This window comes from Protopterus annectens, chromosome 7.part0 (assembly GCF_019279795.1).
Source record: "Protopterus annectens isolate FY-2018-M chromosome 7.part0, PAN1.0, whole genome shotgun sequence".
NCBI classification, from domain to species: Eukaryota; Metazoa; Chordata; order Ceratodontiformes; family Protopteridae; genus Protopterus; species Protopterus annectens.
The window spans coordinates 1,523,264,004-1,523,290,724 of record NC_056739.1 but is presented as its reverse complement, the minus strand read 5'-3'; the positions used below and the strand labels follow the sequence as shown (position 1 = coordinate 1,523,290,724).

At 38.4% G+C, this 26,721-nt stretch overlaps 1 protein-coding gene across 2 annotated transcripts in view; it reads right to left on the bottom strand.

Moving 5' to 3' along the window:
* ATG7 (autophagy related 7) overlaps positions 1-26,721 on the bottom strand; it is a 2,350,184-nt gene that overhangs the window by 1,312,253 nt on the left and 1,011,210 nt on the right. For both annotated transcript variants that reach the window (XM_044078060.1, XM_044078061.1), the window contains exon 8: positions 5,562-5,650. In XM_044078060.1, coding sequence (XP_043933995.1) covers positions 5,562-5,650 — 89 coding nt within the window. The remainder of the gene's footprint in view (positions 1-5,561; positions 5,651-26,721) is intronic.

The window sequence follows — 26,721 nt, the reverse complement described above, 5'->3', positions numbered from 1 at the left end:
CTTAATACTTTCCAGTGTATCAAGAAATGAGGAGTGGGAATCCTGGGGCATGGTAGGGGGTCTGTAGCAAGCTAATATTTGGATTGCGGTCTTGCCCAGAGTTAGTTGCACTTGGATAATCTCGGATGCATTATGCTGTGCAACTAGCCTGGAGGTGTGGATATCCTTAATGAATATGGACACGTCTCCACCTTTAGTGCTTCATTCCGGGTTAGGTGGCAGAAAGGTGTGGTATGAATTATAGCCTGGTAATGCAGGGGTGCTCTCTGAAGCTTTGAACCAGGTCTCTGTCACTGCACAGATGTCGATATTCTCCATTTTAAGGAGTGCCTTGAGTGAGTGCATTTTGAGGTTTAGACTTCTAGCATTGAGTAGCATTACCCTCAGATTTCGCGTGCTTGTACCTGTTACAGTGGTGAATTTGTCATTTGAACCTTGCCTAAAAAAGGCACTATAGGGGTTGGCAAGAGCCTTAGCCAGTATCTGGAATACCAAGGGCGACAGGTGCAGGCCATCTCTGGCAAAGCATCGTGGTCTATCGATCATGTCATCCTAGGCAGACAAATACTGGATCCCCTTAGAATGACACCAGAAGCTTAGCCAATTATTGGGGGGGACACTGTTCGGGAAGGGGTGCAATCTTATTTTCACCTGCATGAAAATTAGAAATGTCTGCCAGTTGTACTTTCACCATGAAGGAACTAGCTCCTTGCTGAAAAATACTAGTTAAGAAATTCAACACCGCTGGAACAGTGGCTGTAAAAGGATCCAGGTTTCTCTGAGAGGCCCAAATAGAGAAACGTCTCCATTTACTGCAATAGACCTTCCTAGTGGAATCTTTAAGAGAGGCAACTGGAAGGGTAAGGAAGGCCTCGGATCAGAGGATTCATCGGCTCTGGCAAGAAACAGGGTGAGCGGAGCCTTGGAGAAGCTGGCCTCAAAGTCTTGGATGGTGGAGTAGGGAAGGGTTCCCTATCAGGAGACCTCTTGTGAGGCCTATCCCTCTTCCTCTTTTTGTCTTCCTTGCGCCTTTCTCTGTCCTTTTCTTTTTCTCTCTCTTTCCTTTTTCTTTTTCCTTGTCTTTATCTTTCTCAACACCAGAACGAGCGGGAGTTTGAGTCCCTGTCTGAGTGGGTGGTTGAGCGGGAGTACCAGAGACAGAGGCCGTGGCAGACTCCAGCATGGATGCAGGGAGAAGTCCCTTGGCAACCAATCTGGCCTTCCTATCCCTGAGGGCTCTCTGGTTGAAGCCTGCACAGATTGTACACTGGGTGGATAAATGGGGCACTCCCAAACAGATTACACACAGAGTGTGACCATCAGCTGGTGAGAGCTTATGGCCACACAGTGCATTTTTTGAAAACTGACTTAGGCTGACCAGCCATAGTCTAAAAACTAATTGTCACTCCCTAAGAGGAAACGCTTCACGCTAGCACACACTGAAGGGAAGTGGCCTAGAAACTACTCTCAGAAAAAAAACTTTTTTTTTTCTTTTTTTTTTTATAACGCTATAACCGACGAACAGCGTACAGTGAAAGGGGGGGAAATAGGAAAAAACTAATGACCACTTACACACAATATAGAATAACTAACGTACTTATCCCTGAAGCTCAGAGCAAAGGAGACCACGATGCTCACTATGGCGTGGCAAACGAGATCTGAGGGAAGATAGGAGATGGTGGTGTATTATGGGTAGGGGAGGAGCTCGAAGCTTGGAGCAGATGCTAGAAAATAAGTTGCCGGCTCGGATCTGATATGGATCCGAATACCCACAGGTTGCGATAAAATGAAGTTAACTACTTCAAATATACCATTAAACCTACTTCGGACCAACATACTTCCCGTTCCAGTGCTTTAAGTTTCAAAAGACATGCAATGGAAGACTGTTCATTAATCCCACACTGTACTCTGGCATTTAGCCGGATTTGCCAGATTAACTCTTCCTTTTCTAAGTGTAAAGCCTGAGGTTCACCCCTCAAATTCTTACTTACTGACTCCATAGCCATATAAGAAAAATAATGCCCAGGGCATTTGTTAACATGTTTTGCAAGAGCACTGTTCAGGCAATTCTTTTTAATATTATATTCATGTTCATAAATCCTAACCTTAAATTTACGATCCATTTTACCTACATAAAAGTCCATGCATTTCTGGCACTTAGCAATATAAACAATCCCCCTGGTTTTACAGTTATACCTAACCCTAACCTGAAATTCCAACCCTTTTATTTCAAAACTCATACCCTCAATTACACATTTACAATAATGAAACTTAATGTACTGCAATGATAAGTATACTGGTCCAAAGTAGGTTTATTGGTATTTCTTTTTTGTTTAGATTTTTAATAATATGTGACTATTTTATTAGCTTTGAAATAAGTGTTTTAAAATTATTTTATTATTTTCCATGTTTTACGTATTGGTTTTAGTATTAGGAATGTACATCATGGCTTGGGAAATCAAAACATAACAATATAGTATAGCTAGTGCAGGTAACCAATCATAATTCAAGGAGTGTTTTGCATCACCAATCTACCTGTGAATAAATGGGTTTCCTATTGGTTTTAATATTCTGCTTTGCCAATCATAAAAGACTGGGTGCAGAATGCTTTGTATATTCATTAAGTTGTCTTTTACCAATCGAAAAGTAGTATGGATTTTTTAAGCAAATTAGCTGTAAGTTAATTATTGGTTGTTGTATTTTATGGAAATCAGTCAATAAGGTTTTGGATCGGCTGTATTTACTAATGACATTAATTTATTGTATATTTAAGTTTTGAATTTGTTAACTGGATTATCTGAAGAAGTTCATTACTTTAATGGATGAAAGTGCTTATCAATTTGTTCATTTTTTTTTATATGGGTGTATTTTGTGGCAGGATTTTTACCATTAAGTGTACTGTATTAATTAAATGTATTTTTAATCGTCTATCTCCAGTACCGTGGTTTTGTTCACAGTTTTTTTTAGTTTGCTGTGCTTGGACTGTTTTGTGGTGAATGGTTCTTAGCACTGACATAAGTAACATGATGACTTCTTTGCGTTTCTGAGGGGAAGCGGTATTCCTCCTAACATTAAGGGGTGTTACTGAGTTTGTAGTTTTGACCTGCCTTGTCACTTTTTAGTAATCTCTGTTTTTGTTGTTTGTCAAATGAGGGTATTGACAACTTCAAATCCTTGCTTTCTTAATGAGAATATTTTTACTGAAATATTATCGATCAGTACTTCAGACTGAGTGGGAGGTTACCATGGTACAGTCTACTTCTATCAGTTCACACAAAAGGCATGCTTTGATTTTTTTTTTTTTTTTTTTGGGGGGGGGTGTTACATAGAGAGAGTGCAGGTCTTTATAGCTTCTCCTGAATTAGTTTTTGCAGTACATCAGAAAGCTGTAGTTAGTGTTTGGGTCACTTAGCATGGGTTGGAGTATATGTGAGTAATGAAACTGTACGGAAGAATTTGAATCCAATCAATGATGGAGTAGTTCCTAGGATGATAATTGAGCTGGAGACTGAATATTTTGTGAGAAATGAAAATTACTGAAGGACAGACAGCTGACTACTATGGTGGTGGGGTCACAATGGAGTTTAAAATCACCTAGGACTATGACAAAGAGTTTTACATATAAGATGAAGTACTGCAGAAAATAAGGAGTCAATATTTCCATTCTGTTTGAAAGGTGGGCTGTAGGGAACAGTAATATGGATTTTTGTGCGAGTGCCTAAACTGTATATAACCAAAATGGTGATCATCACCTGCAAAACTGGGTGAGGTGGTAAGAAGAGTGAGGCTAAAAGGATAGTTTATTTAAAGAGCAACAATCCACTACAGTACATTTTTCAGGCCTTCAGGCCTCCTATTGAGGTAAAGATTGTAATTATCAGTGATGTTGTGAGGAATGTGATAATCACGTTTACAAAAACGTTTGGAATTACCTACTTTAGCTGGTTAGAGATAGACTACCTAGGGGTCTATGACATGAAATTTATTAAAATACATTATTGTAATACTTTTTTGTGCAGGAAATGGGTGCCTATATTAGGTAGCTTAGGGTGGATGTCCTGGGATATGATTGTGGATATGAATTCTGCTAAAGAAAATTTAATCACTTAAAAGTTATTGATAGATTTGAAGGGACTAGAAGGTCAAATTTATTACTTTAGGTTAGTGGGACAAACATACTGAGATAGTGATAGGCAAACCTTCATCTATAATGCCAGTGATCTAGCTTCAAGAAAAACTTTGACTGAATAGCCTGACAGCACACACTTGTTGAATTATATCCATAGGATCAGAGACCACAGTTCAAGATTGGATCTGAAATGTTACGGAATAAGCCAACAAGCTGTGCTAATCCGGTGTGATCACTCTTACTATAACTAATGGTTAGCTTTTTGCCAAACTGTTAACAGTTTGGCAATTAAATAACTTAATTCAAAATTACCTACCCACACTAATCCAGCATAATTAGAGCTAGAACCCAACGTGACATAACTGTCTCTTTCCCACCCATTAATATAAATGCCACAGACACAGCTGTATATATTTAGTCTTCCGCATTCGAAGTAATACAAATAAATATGCATGTGAACAGTTTTATATGCAGAAACCAAAGGTCAATTTGTGCATTTAAACATAACCTTTAAGTTCATGCAGTAGGGGTAGGGGTGTAACACAGACAATGGCAGGCATATACACAGTATTAACATTTATTGAGCACAGAGAATTGAATTGTCCCATTGCTGGTTTGGGTGCTGTAAACTTCACACTTTGTGGCCAGTGCTGTGGATCCTGAGATGGGGTTTAGAGGTCAAGGTCTGAGGAATTTCATGGGCAGGCCAGTGTAATTCATAAGTTTATGATAGCAGCAGGAGTAGGTATCTGATTAAATCTAAAAAAATAATATAAGAAATTGATAAGAACTATAAAATAATTAATAGCATCACAATGAAAGAAATGTATAAATAAATAAAAATAAATGCAGAAAGTCTGGACTCCTTTGAGAATCCTGGGTGATCTGGTCACTAGTCGTAATGAGCAAACAGGCAAGTGGAGGTACTTTTGCTGTGATACCTTCTTCATATGCAGTTAAAGTTAGTAAAATATACCAGTCATCAGAAGAAAGGGCAAAGTATGTATAAGGAATTACAGAAAAGAAAGTGTGGTTTAAAGATACAAGGCTACGAATATGAATAGCTCAAGTGTACAGTGCCCAGAAAGTGCCAAGAACTGTGGCAATCAGTAGCCAAATAAAATTACAGTGAAAAATAAAATAAAATTATTAATAAAAAATCCAAGTAAAACTTGTCTAGGTGCAATTTCAAAAGGTGTCAAGCCTAGAGTGCAAATAACACTGACAGATTTTGTCATCATCTATGAGGCGGTAGGATTGTAGAGCTCATTGCCAAATCTTTACACATGGTCTTTTTTAAACAGTGTTTCTACACTAACAATGACTCAGTAGGCTAATCGCACATATGTAAACAGCAAGTTACCTAAACTTGGTGCATTGACAACAAAAATGAATTCCAGTATTTAATATACTGTAAAAAATAGAATTATACCATTTACACGCAATCAGGACTAAAAGATTCCTCAGTGGCCATCCAGGATATTGTTGTAATGTGCATGGATCATACACTCCAACTGTTACCTATAAACAAATAAAATATAAATCACATTTACAGTAAGACAGATTTTCTTTTGTTTAAATAATACATCACACAGTACTTTATGCTTATGTTTTAATACAGTACATTGGAGGAGCACTCTGTTTACTACTTACGTTTCAGTCCAAGAAGCAAGCAACCTAGACTCAGTAATGGACTAGCAGCTGTAAAACTGACATATGACACCAGGAGAGAATATATGTTAAAAACACATCTATTTCACTGCTGATATGAAGAGTTACACCCCCTCCCTCACAAGAAAAAAAAACAGGTGAACAAGGACCTGTGTATGACAGACCACAAAGCAGACTGAAATGGTTAATTTAGCACTGACTGCCTCCTTGACTGCTATTATACTGTAGAAAACAAAACCATGAGCTAGAAGTCAATAGGGTAAAACATGGTCAGGTAAATATAGCACTCATGAGAGGTATAAACTGATTAAAATACTGAAGTGCATATAAAGACACGCTGGAAATGATAGTTATTTATGAGTAATAAAAGAACCACTGTTTAAATAAATGTCCTGCTATATTTGCTGAGCTCTTAGTAAATTTTATTTATGTTTTCTAAAGTTCATAGGTGTTTACTAGGCTAATGACCACAAGGGCCTATTTAAGCCTAGCCATGCATCCCAAATCTCGGACAAGTTCTGATACCCTTGATAAGTGTAAACATGTGCCTGGGAGATGAACCATTTACAGGTTACCTCTGTCCATTAGAGACATAAGTGCCAAACTAGGGATGAATTTCTGGTTTCCCACCCGATTGTCCAAGTTGCATTTGAATTGGGTTAGGGAGGAACTCTGCTTCACATGGATGAGGAGCCTGTTCCATAGATGGGGTAGTCTCTGGGATACATACCTCTCTCTCCAGCAGGTCCTATTTATATCACAGGTAAGGTTTTTAAGTCTTTAGAATGGGTAATTCTGGTGCTGTTTGTTTTGTGGATATGCAGGAGGTCCATCAGAGTGGAGTCTGACAATGCCCTGTATGCCAGGCATAGACCTCCCCTCAAAAGCCTGTAGGAGACAGAATGCAGGAATAGGGCCTTGAGGTGGTCTGCACAGGACATACTACTTATGCCTTCTATTCTTTTAGTGAGGAACCTCTGTGGATGTTCCAATTGTTGGACATGCCTAGTTAGGTACATACCAAAGGGGGCAATGTACTCAATGATAGGTCTGATGAATACCGTATACAGTGGAACAAAGACTTCCTTGGACTTAGATGTCATACCTTTGTTTATAAGTTGCACAACACAGAATGATTTCCTCACCACTGTAGACACATGATGATCAAAGGCTAGATTACTATATATGTGTGCTGTAAGTCCCTGACTACTGGGTCAACTCTAAGGGGTCTGTTGTCAATATGATAGTCACCACGGATGGATGACTTCCCAAAGGATACTATTATGCATTTCTTGGCATTTAGTTTTAGTCCCTGGCTCTGACACCCCTCCTGGAGAACATTTGTGTCAGTGTGAGATTCAATGACAACTCCTAATTTGCAATTATCTGCATATTTGGTCAGCCAGAGACCACTGACATTGGCCTTGACTTCTGAGAAGTAAATGCCAAAAAGGAGCGGTCCAAGGACTGATCCCTTAGAGACTCCACTTGTGACTGGCCTGTTTGTAGAGGTGGACTCCCCCAATGTTAACCTCCTGGGTGCTGTCTGCGAGCCAGCTGGCTATTCACTGGGTGACATACGGTTTGTACCTAACCTCTTGAGTTTGTCAACAATACCCGAGTAGGGTATTGTGTCAAATGCCTTGGCCGGGTCAAGGTAGTCAGTGGTGAACGACCTTGCCCTCATCCACTGCTTTGGTGACCTTCTCAAAGAAGTCTACCAGGTTGAGTAGGCATGATCTGCCCTTGATGAAACCAAACTGGGTTAAGTCCAGTGTCTGGAGGTTTACTATATCTCTATTGATCATCTCCATGATAATTCTTTCCATGGCTTTGCATATAAGACTAGTGAGACTTATGGGTCTGTAGATGGCCCACCTTTTACAGAGGGATGATTGTTGCCTTTCTCCATTTATGAGGCATGAAGCTTGTTTGGAGGCTACAGCTGAATAGTAATTCCAGTGGCCCCGATAGGTCATGTTTCATGCTATTTAGAAGGTATCCTGTGATATTGTCTGGGCCCACTGATGCATTGTTCTTGGTCTTAGAGAGAGCATTAAGGACCTGTTCCCTAGTGATAGTAGGGGGAGTTATATGTGATGATATTTCCTCGGGGAAAGTTGAGGGGGAGAGAGGGGTAAAGTTGGAGCTGCATTTATCAGCCAGGAGGTTGGCTATATCTTCTGGCTCAGTATAGGTGGCTCCATTTACAATGAGTTCTGCACACAATTATGTATTGAATTTAAGGCTGTGGACATAGCTAAAGAATGCTTTGTGGTTATCCTTGGCCTGAGAGGCCAAACTTACCTCAAATTTGGCTTTGGTAGACTTTATTTGTCCTCTGAGTTATTTGTTTAGTTTGAAGAGAGTGCTTTTTTCTTGCTATGTGCTGCACCAATTTATGAGACTTTAAATCAGATGTTGTGGCTTTCTTAGTTAGTCAATGCAAATGTCTTATTTTTCACAAGAAAAAAGTGATCCATTGTAAACTGAATCTTAGTGCAATGTGAATAAATTTTGTGTTTACAATAGAATAAAATTTCCCATTAGCAGAAACAAGTCAATGAACTCAGCCTACTAACCCTAAGAGACAAAAATCTCTGCGGTCATGGCATTATGCAATGCACTTCATAGTAATGTGCAACTGACATACAGTACTGAATTAAAAGAAAAGACAGGACACATATTGTTAGCAACATAGCACTATTGTGTGTTGACCTGCCCAGCTGGAGTGAGAGGTTCCCTACTGGAGCTGTGACATTTTGCACTGCGCTTTAATATAAACAGAGTTGTAACATGCAGCATTTTAAAATAATTCCAGAAAGCAACACAGGGCATTATTACACGTTTCTCCTCTGGAGATTTGACATTGTACATTGTATTTTTTATCATTAATCTGGGTAAATATGACATACACAGTTACCAATACAGAAATATTCTGTAGTAATTTGTGGCACTCTGATACATGGACTCATTCTGAATTTGAGATACCCGAGCTGTAGCATTTTGTTTGCAAGTTATCATAAGTAACTGAAAACATTTTACAATATCTGCAGAAAATATTTGGCACTTACATGCACAAAAAAAAAAAAAAAAAACGGACAAGTACTGCTACACAGTACCAGTATGATTCCATTATAGTCCATGTAGGTGTAAATGATCTCAGATGTACCTCCATGGACTATATGAAGACATAAATTATGGAGCTTTCAGACTACATGTCTCAGACTGATTATGTGCCTAACGTTGAGCATAATATTACCATCACAAAGTATGATGCCACAACATGAGCAAAAAAATGACTGATTTCAACAACTGGCTTGTCTTTCTGGTGTCATTCTAAGGGGATCTAATATTTTTCAGCTTGGGAGGACATTGTTAATAGACCACATTGCCTTGCCAAGGATAGTCTGAACCTTTCCCCTGTAGGTTATTAAATACTGGATACAATTTTATCCACCTGCATAGTGCCTCTTTTTAGGCAATGAAAATTGACAAACCTATAGACATAGCAAAATCAACTCAACTGTAACTTGTGGTATTACTGTTCAATGCCAGGATCCTAAATAAAAAAAACTACACTCCCCCAAGCCCTCCTCACACTTGAGAATACAAACATTTGTGCAGTTACACAGACATGGTTAAAAGCAACAGAGAACCACAGCAGTGCAAGATTTCAGTGTCTTCCACACTTTTAGACCAGTAGCTGCACAAATAAGAGCTAAAGGCGGAGGTGTCTGAATATTCATGAATAACAAGCATATCCCTTGGGAGTCAAAAAGGATGATGTGCTGAAGATCCTCCACTTGCAGATTACCTCAGATGAAACCATATCTTATCCAGCTGCAGATTATCCTCCATGTTCCAAGAAGCTCAGAATGTATATTTGGGCCTACTGCAGGCACTTAGCATCTAACCTAACACCCTCCTCACATGAGACTTTAATTACCCCTCTATGAACTGGGAATATTACACAGCTTCAAATCTGTAGGCACAAAGATTCATGGACTTCATAAATACAACCACCCTTGACCAAATAATGAACAAGCCCACCAGAGGCTACAACATACTGGACCTCATGCTCATAAATATGGGAGAATGTTGCACCCCCCCCCCCCAACATCTCATTCACCCTAGTAAGGTCTGACCATAAAGCGGTCTCCTTTGACAAAAAAATCAACTCCATAAACCTATTAAAACCAGTAACAGTTAGGGACTACTCCAAGGCAAATTACATTTAATCAAGTGATGGTTTGCCAAAATTCAATACCCCTCCAAACCCTGAGAACACAGCAACCTATGGTGAATTGTTCACAGAAAGTCTGTGCAACCATGTCAATGGCTGTACACAGAGGCTGCTGCTCCCACCTGAAGCAAGCCCAACTCTAGCCCCAGAAACAAACTGCCATGGTAGCATTCCAAATTAAACACGATCAACAAAATGAAAAAAAAAACATGGTAAAAATTTGGAAGCGTAATTCCTATAAAGATAAAATCTCTCCTATCAAACTAAATAGGCAACTAATGGAGATAATTATGTCATGCAAAGCCAACTTTGTGGTTAACATAGAATCCCAAGTAAAAGATAACCATATGTCCTTCTTCAGCTATTCACATCTAGACAGTCAGGGACTCAACAGCCTATCTCTCTCAAGCTTCTTGAACTCCAAACTCTTCTACCATGTCATGGCACATGGAAGCCACACCATGAATCTTGCTCTCAAGAACAGGTACTGAGGTGCACTGAAGACAGGATTCATGCTCATCCACAGACCACATGCAGGATGATGAATTTTCACTCATTCATGCCACTAGCACATGTGAATAACAGGGACCCAGAGTGAACAAGGCAGACTTTTATGTCAAACCACAGATGGATAGAATCAAATCCAGTTCCCCTTTAAACCTTTCCTGCTCCCACAGGAGACAAGGATACATGTTCTCTGGTCAGTCCTTCTGCCAAGATGTTTGCTTACAAGACTGATATGTCAACTCATCTAATAGTCAAACTTGGTCCAAGACAGACAAGGAGGCTCCTGACTTGTAATTCCAGTGACTGTAGGCACACTTAGAAGGTCTAGATTTATTAGGGATCAAAAGAACCTTCCCTTGAATGCACATTTGGAACAGATTTGAAATTAATGAAAATGATGATGTTCCAGGGAAGTTAAGGTACAGCAATGCTAGTCTTAAGACCTCTCCCTTCCAGCATGACATCACTGCTAACATCAGACAAGCCTCTGAAGTGAGTCAGGACATCCAGTTATTTTGGCTCCAGAGAGCATTAGAGTGAAAAGTCAAAAAGAAGTGCCTTAAGTACAGCAATGTTGGTCTCATGTCCACCCCCTTCCACACTGACATCACTAGTATCATCAGGCAAGACTCCGAAGCAGTGTCAGGACACCCATTTATTTTGGCTCCAGAGGGCATTACAGTGAAAAGTTACAAAGAAGTGCCTTAAGTAAGTACCGTCCCTATATGTAACTGGTTAGGTACTTTCTGTAGGGAAATGTCACTGCTATTGGTATCTCCTGCCTCAGAATGAGTGCAACTGTCCCCTTTTACCTTATTTTATGAATACTGAGATGTCTCAGGAATACTTTCCATATGAGTTACCCTCATTCTGGAACCCATTTAATTTATACTCTACTGCTATACCCTATACATATTCTGGTTTGCCTCTCAGTTGTAAGGCACAATGAGTCACTATTGGGTTTTGGTTTCTGTCTCTCCCGTTCGCTACATATATCTCACTCCTAACTCCCTGTTTACTTTCCCCTATCTGAGCTGGCCCATTTCTACCTCCTTTACCAGCATCATACTGTTAACTGATGCACTGTCCATCTCTTGCTTACACAATCTTCCTTGTTTTAGTGTTATTTCCATCTTTTTGCTGTTAGTTTTTACCATTACCACTGTTATTGCTGTGTCCTAGAGTATTAAGAGATTTTACTTACCTTTTGATAATCCAGAGTGATTGTTTTTTCCTGCAGGATTCTGTTTGATTCCTTTATGCTCAGCTTTGCTTCACTCACCACCCTACCTCCATCCCCACCCACCTGTGACATCACTACCTTTACACTGGGCCTACCCCTCCATATCCAAATTCCAGCCCATCACAAGACCCCTAACTCCTCCCACCTGCAGCAACATAACCATCTCACAAATAACCACTCACAGGCTCTCACTCCTGCCAACCAAAGAAAGTAAATCTGGCTCATCTGCTCTTCATGTTATTACGGCATCTATCTGTAATAATAAAACTAGCACATCAAACCCGACATCCCATCATTCTCTCACTTGTCTTCCAAAGAAACTGAATACTTAGTTATAGTCTGCTATTTATGCCTCTGACTGACTTCAAATATCACTGATACTCATCCATTTCCTTTCTCATTATTACATAACTAGAATTAACTAATAAGACAAATCTTCTCCACCTACTTCTGTTCTTTAATTCCACCTGTGCCTCCCTCCACTTCATACTACACTTCACATTTCCTTCTCTATAACCACAGAATTTCAAATGTTTCTCTAAGTATCACATCTCTTTCCATTCTACTAGCATTCTAACAAACTATCACTGAATATTTTTACCTCTATACACCTATCCTACTGCAGTTTATTCAGCATACAATGAAATCAGAAATAGCTATACCAGTATATCTCCTTGCCTTTTTAATCTCTCACCTTGTCTTTATTTTAAGGGCAAAATATTTCATTACTACCACTCCATTCAAAACATAAAACTCATTAAATCGCAAAACTACCTCTCAAAAATCCCAGTGCAGTGATGTCCATCCTAACCCAGGCCCCAAAAACTCACCAATAAATCCAAATAAAGAACTATCTCCACAAGACTGCGAAACAACCTACCCTTCTTTATCTACCACATCAAACTATACCTCTTCCCGCTTGCACTGTCCTATCATTAAACCACCACCTATCTGTAATAATAAAACTAGCACATCAAACCCGACATCCCATCATTCTCTCACTTGTCTTCCAAAGAAACTGAATACTGTCACAATCAACCTCCACAGCATTTGTAACAATATTACAAAGCTACATGCCTGGATATCACAGTATAACCCTGATATTCTTGCCATCACAGAAAACTGGCTTAAGCCTAACATTAAAGATTCTGAGCTACTCCCTCCAGGCTACAGTATTATCAGAGCTGATAGGCCCCTCAAAAAAGCAGGAGGGGAAGTCTTAATTTATCCAAGTTCATACAATCTCTCTCCCTATTCATACAACATTCCAAAATGCCAAAATAGTGGTATCACTGCTAAAGCTTAACAATAAAAAGTTATGTTTTGTTACAGTGTACAGCTAACCTGGAAATAATATAACAGCTCTAGAAGAAATCCTCTCCTGGACAAATAATTATATACCTTATAAAAAACATATTAGGAGATGTAAATATTGTCTGGAAAACCTTACATCAGACTTTCCCTCAGCTAGTATAAACCTTTAAGGTTACACACAATTTATCAAAATACACACTAGATTTAATAATACCAACATTAAAGGTTCAGTTCTAGACTGGATTCTGGTCTCTGAACCTAGTAAATCTACAACCACTGGAACCTATCCAAACTCACTTAACAACCACCTTCTAGCTTATACCCACAAACTACCACCCACCAACTTAAAACAACCTAAAGCCTTTCTAAATTCAATACTGACTCCTTCATCAATACTTTGAAAGCCTTTAATTAAAAAACTCTTCCACTCGACGATGCAGTCAATACTTTTAATACCTTATTCTTAAATGCGTTTAAACAGATATGCCCTACTCTGCAAAAAAGAGTGAAAATTAACCACTCACCATGGCTCACTATGTAGATCAAATCTAAAATGTCTAACAGAGACCAAGTTTAGAAAGAATGTCCTAAACTTAAAACGTCCTATACCTTTACAAAGAATTGTGCAATCTGAGTAAAAAACAAAACAAAAAAAAAAAAAAAAAACAATATTATAGCCATCTAGAACTTCAACACACAAAATTATCCCCCAAAATTCTTGACATCAATAAATAACCAGTTAAGTTTAGGCTCAAAACAAGGAACCCAAACCACCTCATAATAGCTCTCTACTACAACTTGCAACCTTATTCAATGCTTACTTCATAGAAAGCATTACCTCCCTAACTAAAAACTCTTCATCCCCATCCATGCTTCTACCACTCCCCCAACACCCAATCCTAGTATTTCAGCAAACAGTTTAGACCCAAACCAACCTTCTCCATATACCATACACACTACAACATCCTTTACCCCCCCCCCACAAGTGTCTCCAGCTGAATTACCCTCTCTGCCCATTGCTAGCAGCTTCCACTTCTCTACATCAATGATAAAAAAATAAAAAACTTATACTTAAATTCAAACCTTGCTCCACTGCAGCTGACAACCTCCTGCCTGAATACCTAATAATAACTGCCAATGTCATAGCATACTCAGCCTCCATACTCATCAACAGATAAATATCAGAATCCTATGTATCCTCACTATGGAAAAAATCCTACATTATCAGTCTTCATAAAAGTGGCATCTCGGCTGACATCTCTAACTTTCGACCTATTACAGTATTCTCACCTCTCTTAAAAAATTCTTGAAAGATGTATTCATAAACAACTCTTCCACTATGTTGTACAAGAATGGCTCTTAACATCCACCCAACATAGCTTCTGCCTAACACAAAGTACAACTACTGTTCTCCTATCATTTAATGAAACCATACAGAAATACTGGGATTTGGGCAAACTTGTTTCCTCCTTATTTTTTGACCTTTCAAAAGCTTTCAATATAGGTTCATAGGTTGGTACTAGGCTATCAGCCCTAGGACCTATACAAGCCTAGCCATAACAATTCCCTGGCTATTTCTTATAGTTTCTCACCCTGAATTCCTGTATAAACTGTCTCAACTTGGACTACCCACTTCATTACTGTGGTTCAACAGCCTTTTAACTGACAGTATCCAGTCTGTGAAATGGCAGAACATTCACTCACCATACCTGCAAGTCTTCACCGATGTACCCGAAGGCGCTGTTCTTGGTCCCCTCCTCTTTAATATCTTTATCAATGACCTATATACCTCTGTAGGTCCAGCTTCTCTTATAAAATATTCCGATGATTCTACACTTATATGTTCATCTAATAACTTGCTTCATCTCCTCCATATTATGCAAGCAGCTTTTTCCTCAATTGAAAAATCGCTCCATAATGCCCAGCTACTACTCAACTCTAAAAATAAACAAAGTTAATGCTATTTTCCCCAAAACACATGCCTGATGAAGCAAATTTCAAAACATTTCCACTAAACAAAACTTTGAAAGTGAAGTAACGTCCCATACAAATTTTCTTAGATTAATTATAGATTATAGCCTTACACTTGACCTGCATGTCCAAAATAACAAAGAAGACTCACCAAAAATTAGGAATACTCTACAGGCATAAAAACTTCCTTAGCAACATTACCAACACCACTCTTACCACTACATACCTTCCCCCATCCCTCATGTACGGTGTATCTATCCTAACCAACTTTCAGGCTACTGGTAAAAATAAGCTGGAGGCATGCTATTATAAGGTTGCAAAATTTGCTTACAAAAAAACAATATTGAGGCTACCACTACATGGCCCTTAAGGCATTGAATTGGCTTGAACTGCCTCAACATTTAGATTGCATACAGATTATCTCCACACAGCATTATTCACAAAGCTGACTGCCCCTACTTTTACTCTTATTCTCCATTCCTATCACCCTAATAGACTTTGTTCTAATGAACATTTTCACAGTAGATATAAACCCCACAAATCCTCTGGCCAAACTCTCTACTCATAATCTGTCGCTAAAAATATGGAATTCTATCCCTCTGCTAATTAAACCTACTTCTATCCACTCCAACTTCAAATTACTACTAAAAGACTACCCAAATCAAACCTGGCTTTGCTCCTGCACTGTGGGTTGAACTAGTACCTCCCTTTTTCCATCACCAACATACTTTGACAATGTTCAGACAGAAGGAATTAGTAAAATCTATTTCTTAGACAAAGATCAAATATATTTTTGTATAGGCTGTATTATCTTTTCATCTCTGTTCCAAAGAGTATACTCAAGTGTGTTTAATATCATCTCTATGAACTGCAACTTGTAAATATTCTATTGACAATGTTCTTTTTCAGCTTGTTATAGCTATCAAATATTTGCAGTATATAGGTACATACTGTATGGGCTTAAGCTGAATCTTTCCTTAGTTAATATGTCATTCTTCTGTATTAGGCTGTGTAATAACTTTATTCAACTGTAACCATATTATGTGAATGTGGAGCTTTTCTACCTGGGCCTGTGCTGAAAATGGGATATTATCCCAGTCAGACTTTTCTGGTAAACAAATGTTAAACAATACATAAATAATCATTAAAATACTAGCAAAGGATGCAGTCTATACTTGCCCACCACTCAGCCTCCAAATTGACTTCCTTGTAAAAACTCATCCAGACAAATTTTATAGGACTCAGTAGCCTTGCATGTTTTTTATGACTCAGCCAATGTGTCATAGAACCAATTAGCAGTGGTGGCATGCCTATTAATGTTTCTTAGGATTCTAAGTTTACCATCAATACTTGATGCTTTTAGTCCTAGAATTTGAATAGAAGTGGGTCACCACACATTAGAGACCATAATCAAGTATTTTCTAAGTGTACTATAAGTCTGAAAATATAAATGTAAAGCTTTTAACCTCTCCTCATACGTTTGTATATATTTTTAATAAATTTATGCTGAAATGTCTCTATTTTTGAGAAAACAGAAAAATCTGAGGTTTCTGGAAGTGAGCAAGATACACAGTCCAGGCACAAGGACAATAGGGAAGGTCAAGGTGCTGCGAATGCCCAGAATGTGACAGACTGAGATTTAAAGAAACAACTACATAAGATGGTACAGAAAGGATATAGCCAAGTATTCCACTCAGTCTAGAATGCTCTTCAAATCAACATTTTTATTCTTCATCCTTCACCTATCACTTCCCTTTAAAAGAGAATAACTTTGGCCACTCTTTGTGGGTCAGAAACAGTCCGTATACAATGAGACAGGTTTATAAAATGAGACAATGGAGTTGACAGAACCGCACAGTAAACCTGAAATTAGACTATTCAAAAGTGTGTAACACAGAGTTAACCAAGACAACTAAGGAATGTGGGAAACTGTTGTATAAAGATGAAAATTTAGACAGCTGGGTATGTATACAGTGAAAAAATTAACAAAAACCATAGCTAAGAATACGTATGTACTAAGCTGCCACTGAGTATCATACTGTGGGAAAAGCTAAAGTGTCTGGGTGATATCAGGAAAAGGGAAATTTGAGCATGATCTAAGGAAAGACAGTTTCACAAAGAAAGTGTTTTGAGTCCTGGAACACACTGTAAAGCCAGCACTGCAGCACATGTTAATGAGGGGTTTCAAAAGTACATGGAATATCTCACAAAAGGAATAAAACAGGGGTGGGGAAACATCAGTTGTATAAGTGAAGAAAACAACACTTGAGTGTAGTATACAAAGTACCTTCCTTTTTACATCAGAATATTTTTATGTTTATAAATTCAGCTTATCTCAATTAAAATGTCCTAAGCAATGTTAGTCTGAGCCAACAAAATGCAGGGACTCAGCATTTCTTTCCACCTAGAGAAAATAGATGAGTGAATGGTAACTCTGCCATCCCAGACACAACTGCATGTCTAAGCACAAGAACAAAAGCCATGAACATTATGTCAACCAAAAAAGATTAGGTGTCTCTAATGCACCCTCATCCAGGATGCCAAAGAAATGACCTCCTCAGCCCTCACTGTGGAACAGAATGGATGACACGAAATTCCAGTTCTGATGCTATGAAGACGACCACCTGGGGTCAGGCTCACAGATTCTCTTATCATATGGAGACCACAGGGCCTGTAATCAAGGAAGTGGTCCAGTCTATAGGTCTAACGTGAATTCCATTGACAAGGCCACCCAGTGGTCAGTCATACATGTAGTGGCACATATGGAGTTATCACTGCAAGGGTTTCATCAGGAGTACCTTAACAAATACTCTGGGTACACTGGAGAGACCAAACAACAGTACTCTGTACTGTACGCCTACCCAAGCCCCCACAGTGAAATGAAGAAATGTATTGTGTGGCTTCACAAGCTGATGTGCCAGAAGGCATTCATTATGTTTGGCAATATCATCAAGTTACCCTGCAGCAGGAGGGAAATAACTCCTTGAACACTCACCATCTAGCCATTTGAAACTTGATTCACTGGATTTGCTGAGGGGCCTGGATGGGATGAAAGAATTTCATCCCATTCAAAATTAAGATGAGATAGGAGTAAAACCACTAGCCTCATTCCAGAAGAATTATTTCAATGGTCCCTATAATGAACACATTCTGTACCTGTCCCACAAGCTGTGCACTGATGGTTTGGTCTCAGAGCAAAGCCCTTTCTGAGGGAGGACATAACAGGTTTCTGAGGGAGAACCTAAGAGGTTTAAGAGGCATCTCCTACTGGCAGCCTTTGACAGTGGTTTGGACTGTGACTGCTGTGCCAGCAGAGCTATCTTTCAATGTAACCAAGTAAAATGAGGAAGAGATTCCCCATCCCTGGATGGAGGCATCTGGAATTGCCTGCTTATGCTGATGGCTAAAAGAGGACAACCTCAGTTAAAAAAAAAATCCTGTGGTGAAAGACACGAGTGATTCCTGACCTACCCCATGTTACCATTAACGTTACAGAAGATTACACTGATATCCACTGTAGAAGGTGTTCCTTCAGCCCCAAATCAGAAAGGGATGAAAACTTCTCTACCATCTGGCTGATTCTGCCACCTCCACAGAAGAAAAACTCCTCTCACTACAGTATTCAATGCTTTATACACAATCAGGTGGTAAGGGGTAATGGTAATGTGCTCTGTGACTTGTACTGAACTGAACTGAAGAAATCACAAAGCTGTCAGCCCTATTATGCTTAAACAGAATGTGGATAAATTAAGCTGAGGGCTCTGAGAGGGCATCTGCCATCTTGAAAATGGAAATAACACAAGAATGCTGGATTTCTGCAAAAATGGTATCCTTCAGCACAGGCTATACGAATGGGATAACCAAAGGTAGCTCTCATATCTTACTCAGACAGCCACTGATACACTTTTAAGAGAAATTAAAGGGGCCAGATTTCAGGCTCTTAAGGAATTCATTAGTCTAAAAGGCTCTGAAAAAAGGGTAGTCATCCAAGGACTGTGACTGTAAGAAGGAAATAGCTTTCAGTTCTTATCTGCCACAGAAATAAAGGCCTTTTGGTTACCCTGGGTCACGTTCCCAGGACACAAAGAGCAAAGGTAAACATTCCACTAACTCCCTTTATAGTTAGTATTGTCCTTTTAACACTGGACATAAGTAAGTAAAAAAAAAAATTCCTGAAGTCAGATAACAGAGTACTTGCATCTGGAGATGTATCTACTGAAGGTGGTGTGGGGTCCAGCAAGGTCTGTGCTGGGCCTGACACTTGCATTAATTGACATTCTCTGAGAGTTCACACCAAAACCATAAAACACAACAGCTAAAAACGCAGCTTCAGTGGGACCTGACAATATACAAGGTTGCCTCTTAAACAGCTTGAATCAGAACCTATCAGGCTCTACGAGATCTCTATTTATTTATTATTAGATCTCTATTTAACCACAGCCTCAGGACTGGCTTTGTCCCAGTAGAGTGGAGGACAGCAACAATGGCCTGGGTAATTAAAGACCCATAAGTTTGACTAGTCATATTTAAGTCCATGGAAAAAATAATCATGGACCTGATAAACAATGACAAAGGAAGCCTTCAAACACTGGATCCAATCAAATTTGGCTTTGTCAAGGGTAGGTCATGCTAAATTTTTTTGAAAAAGTCACTAGGGCCATGGATATTGCCTTCCTCAACCTGGCCAAGGCATATGACACAATCCCGCACTCAGGCATTATGAATAAACTCACAAAACTGGGCATAAATCCCTTTGTCATCAGATGGATAGCCAGTTGGCTCACAGACAGGACACATGATCAAAGTAGGTGAATCCAGATCCAGCAAGAGGCCAGCTACTAGTGGTGTGCCACAGGGCTCAGTGATGGGACCATTCTTGTTTGGAACATACATTTCTGAAGTTAAGGCTAATCTGGAAGGCCTTCAGATGACAAAGGTTGCCAAAGACTGCAAAGCTGGGGGCAATCATCAAATCCCCCAGTGATGTACAACATTAATGGTACACCCCTAAGAGTACACTTGGAAGTGAGAGATCTAGGTGCACAGATAGATAATAGCCTGAAGCTTTACAGCCACGTGTCCAGAGTGGTGAAGAAGTCATTCGACATGGCACAACTTATAAGTAAATGTATGGCATCCTGATCCAGGAAAGTTATACTCCCACTGTACTTAGCCCTCATTACACTAATAATAGAGTGCAATGTGCCATTTTAGATGTACTTGTCTAGGCATTTACAATAGCTGCAGTGACCCTACACATTTCTCTTAAAGAAAATACAGGGTGTTAACAACATGTCCTATGCGGACAGACTAAAGGCCCTATCCCTTTACTCTGTCTCCTACTGACTATTAAGGGGTGAAATATGCCAAACCTATAAGAAACTCACAAATCCAGCCATGATGGAGCTGCTACACATCCACAAGACAAACAGCATGAGTGTCACCTAATCTAGGGATCTAAACTTAGTCAGTGACTCAAGCTAACAGATTGCCCCTTCATTGGAACAGATCACTTTCCTAGCCCCTCTTCAAATGCAATTTGCAGCAATGGATGGGAAATTGCAAATTCACACCTGGGGTAGCACCTTCATCCTTATGGACAGGAACAATCTGTAAAATACTCAAGGCATATGCACAAACCTATCCCATCTTTTTGTTCCTGGAAACCACATACAGGGTAAAATCAGGTTATGTTGACTAGGCTTGTAAGGGCTCTTAAGCTGTTAGCCTAGTAATCTCCTGTTAACCTATGAACAATTAAAATACCTACTTGATGTCTATTGCCTGGGCCTATCTTGCATGCCCTGATTACCTGGAGGAAAGCAGCAGAACCTCCCCAATGCGGGGCACTCAACTCTGCTGGGCCTTTTGTGAGGCTTTAGGGCAAGATTACTCAGACCCAAGTACTACCTTAATCATTCACAAATAATGTGTGAGAGAGTTCTACGACAAGGAAATCACATGAAATCTCTAGGCAAATGATTATGGTGGTAGACAATGCTAACACCCCAAAATGCAAATCTTTCAAGCTGGTTGCTGGCTCTGTACCTCTCCATGACCTTTAATCAGCCACTGACAAGAAGGACAGCTTCTCTGACAGCTAAGGGACAGGTGGTGTAATAGGAAGACCATGATGCAATAACCACAATTAAGTTACTTCCAGAAGTTGTGAAACATGCATGCTCTCCATTCTTTTGTGTCTCCTGCCTTCTCATAATGCATCAGGGGCCCATAATTGCACTAAGGACAAGTCTACTAGAACCTCTGATAATATACTTTCTAAAACTGTTATATCAATATTCATGAATGTAAATGGCTTATGGACTACTTAATGCTTGTAACACAAGTATTACATTTACGTAAAATAATGACATTAGGGATAAAATACCTTTCTGTAATCCCATTCTCAAATAAAACATTATACAGTCATAACAACACTTCATTAACATACTTGTAAAGCAAACAGGATATCCATCACATCCTACTGATTTAGAAGACTTTTAATTTCATCTTTAGCAATGTTCCATTGAAATTTTGTTGCTCTTTACAACATTTTGGAAATGTAATTTTAATCATCTATCAAAATATGCTTGATAAATAATATCTGTAGATATTATTTGTTATATATTTCAGAATGATTAGAAGTTATCCACCACAGATCAATGACATGATATAATTACATGAATTTAAAATTTTTAGTATTTTTCTAAATAATGGAGTTTTGTCTTGGTTATCCTAAGCAAGATGGCAACAGTCTTGCTTCAGGCTGGGAGTGCTGTCCCAAAAAGTCTATAATATTAATTTTGTGCATTTTTTCCAGCAGACTTTCTATATCTTGGATATAAGTTACTGTGTATTCAGATTCAAGTTGTTAAACTTAATAAACAAGTTTGCATCATTTACTTTTTAAAGTTTCCTGAAATAGTAAGCTTGCCTAATAAAAAAATAACCTCTAACCAACACTTTGAACATCATCCAACATACTTCTAGGGTATCAGATAATTTGTTAAGTCATACAACAATTTTTCGAATCAAATATTAATATGATAATATAATAAAGTATAGCAAGTTCAATTAATACATTAATCAAAATCTACAGGCTATAACCTTCTTTCATATATGATTCATAGATTTAAATGAACAAATAAGTGATCAGTAAACACCTATGATCTATGATCAACAGATACATCATCTTATCTACCAGAGTGTTTTTTTACTGCAATCAATTTTAACAACAGACAATACCATAAAAACAAGAACATGTCAGCAAAAAGTCCAAAATAATACAGAGCATATAACACAGCTTATACCCAGATGGATGAATTATAATTGGCCAACAGCAGTAAATCTCTACCAAGTAGATAAAAGGGAAAAAGTCTTCATCCAAATAGATTTAAAACATGCATCTGTGACAGGGAAACTAGGCACATTTTCAAACACATCAGATTCACAGGGATCCAGATGTTTTTTTGCATAGAATTGTATAAAAGTAAATAAACCTTTCTTTGAAAAATGATGAGCATGATTTCATTGAGAAGCAATAGCTAATCTAACCACTAATGAGACAGGAATAAAAGCATCATATCTGTTGAGTACAACAACATGAATTCAGCAGATTGTATAGTTAACCAATTTTGTGAAGTAAGAGGGTACTGTACTCCCAGAATGCACTTGTTTAGGCAGACTTCTTGTTGCCACATAGCTAGGGATATATAGGCGGTTCCAATACTTGTGAAAATCATCAATTTTTCATGGGAACTATATGCAGAATCCTAATACATAGATTTTGCTGGCAACCGATAGCCATTATAAAAAAATTTAAGATGGTGCTCAAGCAAAGGAGGACAAAATCAAAAAGATAAAATTATCATCTTAATATTTAAAGTAGCAGGTTGAATGCAATAGTTTGGAAGTATTTTTTTTCTGGTTAAATCAAGTACACTAAAGAAGCTTTAAAATGGGAAGGCCTACTGCAGTCAAAATATACTGTTTGTGTTAGTTCAGCTGATAGGGGGAAGACATAGAATTGATATTATCTCTTATTTTAGAATATGCTATATCATGTCTAAGCTGAAAATGATTCCAATGATCCTTATATGACAGAGGTTGTCTACAGGATGCAAAAAATCAGGTTTTGGGCAGCACATTGCATTATGCAATTAAGAGGCTGTATATCACATTCCTGGCATTAAATTCAACCCATGGGTCCCACTCTAGTCTTTACTAGTGAGTTCTTCCAGAGAGGTGTTTCCAACAAACTCGTTAAGATGTTCACACTACAAATTACTCTACAAGTCATTACTAAAAATGCTGCTCCTTTACCTATAAAGAAAGAGCCCTATTGGGCCACAGGATTCCCACAGGTGATGAACAGCCAATTAAAGTGGCCTCCAGTATGACCTATAGTTGTATATTTGGCCCAGTTGCTATAGTTTATGAAAGGTGAATTCCACCACAAACGTTTAATATTAGGAGTGCCTAAGCCTCCCCCATTAAGTGGTGGAAAAAGTACATTAGATGATATTTTACATCTACTTGATTAACAATGAATTTCTGAATTTTTGAAAACCAAGAATTTATTGAGGGAACTAGGATCTGTCATAAAAAAAAAAATAATAAAATTATTTTTGACAAAACTTTTTACAACACTGATTCTAACTAATATGTGAGGTGTCAGTTATATTTTAGCTAAGTTAAATGAAATATCTGAAGCATTAGAAGGGTGTAAGTTAAATGAAATAGATGGAGCAATAGGATGGAGTTCAATCCCAAGACATTTGTGGAACTTGGCACAAAGATGAAACGGAAGTTGGTATCCCCCTTTGCTTAGTCTGGTACCTGCTAGAGTAACAGGTAAAACCTCTGTCTTTGATGTACTAACTTTAAAGCCCTTCATTCTCTGAAATTGAGGAAAAAATATTTATAAGAATTATAGTGTCCTTCTAGGAGTTATTAATCAAAATCAAACAATCATTAGTAAACAATTATCATGACTTTGATCTCCATGGACCCAAATCTCCAGCACAGAAGCAAAGGAAAGGAAGCTATTTTGAGTAGAAAAAGTAGGTCTCACTAATATGGTAGCTATTGGCTTTCAAGATAATGCTTTAATAGTATTCTAATTTCTGGAAAAAACTGTATGCTTCTAACACCATCCATAAAAAGAAACCAAGAAACAGAGTTGCATGCTTTTTCAAAACCAAAAAAAAACCTTTACATTTAGCTAACAGTTTTTTACTGGGACTGTTTTTCTTGACTGCCTTTTACTTTATTATAGCTGTCTTGGTTCCCTGGAGGAGTCTGCAATGTCTTTGTGGTTACCAATGTTTCAGGAATTAAGGTTGCAGCTACCAGCTCTGCGTTCCATTAGGTACAGCATTCTGGCAGCAGTTGTTCAGTTCAGCATATTTTTTTTTTTTTCTTTACTAATTTTTGGTCTATTGTGGATCCTTTGCCCAGGGATCTAACTATCTTGATCCAGAAGCTCTCAAAATATGTTTCTTGAGCCTTTGGTGTTGTCGAAAATGTATTATTAGATTTTGCAGTGAATGGACAACCATGCTGTTCTACACAGGACCTTTCTGTTCAGGCAATACCAAATGAAAAAGGTAATACTTTTGATTTGAAAACATGGTTTACAAATCCTGATTTTACGATTTGTAAGCTCTCAGCTAAAGGTATTGTTCTTTCTCAAATTAAGCTATTTGAGCAGAATTTGATTAAATATAGGAACTTACAGAATGTCAATAATTTATTTTACCGAGTGTATCAAGTGCAAATGCATCCCCAGAGGGCTCCATTGCTGGAAATACCCAGTTGGCCTTAAAGTTATTCTCCACTGTATCATGAGCTTATTGAAATATTTAACTGTACGGGCACTGAATTATTGAAACTGCTGATTTCTGACAATGAAAGTAAAATGCAATTCCTGGAAACACAAATCTTGCGGCTTAACACTAGTATTGAAACGGATGCAACTTTTAAGACATATAAACAAGAATATTTAAAATTGTTCAGTAGGGTGCGCAACTTGGTACAGAAAAATAAGATTATAAAGCAGAAAAAGCTCTTTAAGGACAAGCAGAAGTATGATGAAAAGAAAGCATACCCCAACCCTAAGGAATACATGCCAACAAAGACAGCATACCCCAAACCCAAATAATACACTAACAAAGCTCTTACAATGATACAGGAGAGCATACCCCAAACCCAAAGAATACACTGCTAACAAAGACAGCATACCCCAAACCCAAGGAATACACTGCTAACAAAGCTCTTACAATGATACAGGAGAGCATACACCAAACCCAAGGAGTACACTACTAACAAAGCTCTTACAATGATATAGGAGAGCATACACCAAACCCAAGGAATACACTGCTAACAAAGTTCTTAAGTCCTATAATGATATAGGACAGCATACACCAAACCCAAGGAATAGACGGCTAACAAAGTTCTTAAGTCCTATAATGATACAGGAGAGCATACACCAAACCCAAGGAATACACTGCTAACAAAGTTCTTAAGTCCTATAATGATATAGGAGAGCATACACTAAACCCAAGGAATAAACAGCTAACAAAGTTCTTAAGTCTTTGATGTAGCTGTACTCTATAAATCTGAGTTGAATGTCACCATAGATGTAATACAACCTCCTCAGATTAATAACTCTGAGATTCTTGTCACCAAATTGCAACTTAATAAAAATAAATGCATTAATATCATCTGTATGTACATTCCCCCAGGTAACAATATATCTACATTTGAAGATATCCTGCACTGGTTATCATGTCACTACCCCCAAGAAACCCTACTACTTGGAGACTTTAACAAAGACTGGGGCACCTGTTCCTTAGAATCCCCAACCACCCATATTAACCTGCATGCATTTACACAAATCATATCCACCCCTACCAGGATAGGTAAACCCAACCAAAAAGAAAGTATACTTGACTGGGTACTCATAAACAGTCACCCCCAACTGTACACCTCTGGTACCCTCCTTAATGGCCTAAGCGATCACCTTCTCACATATGTAATTAAGCACAAAACCATTAATTCCCAACAACCCTTACTCAGAAAGGTTAGAAACAATAAAAACTTTGACCCTGCCAAATTCCAACAAGAACTAAACTCATGTAATTGGTCTATTCTAAAACACCTCCCCTTAGAGGAAGCAGTAGCATACTTTAACAACAAATTCCTTGAGATCCTTGATTTGCATGCACCTGTTCATTCAAAGAGAACCAAGGCAAAAACTGCACCATGGCTTTCTATAGAGTCTAAACTCAAAATTACCCTTAGAAACAAAGCATGGGCTTTATGGCGTTCTTCTAAAGACCCTCAAGATCACATTAAATACAGGCAATCCAGGAACGAAACCAAAAAATCAATTTTACAAGACAAAAAACAATACTACTGTAATTTACAGACAGAAAATCAAAATAACCCTCAGAAGTTTTGGGCAGGTTTAAATAATCTACTACATCCTGGACAAACTTCAACCCCAATCCCTGCTGCTACAATTGATAAAACCCCTGAAGATGTTTCTGATAGTTTTAACCATTTCTTTACTGAGACAATTCAAGCCCTAGCTAGCCAACTACCTCCTAGCTCCCCTGGTCCTGAAAGTAGCACCCC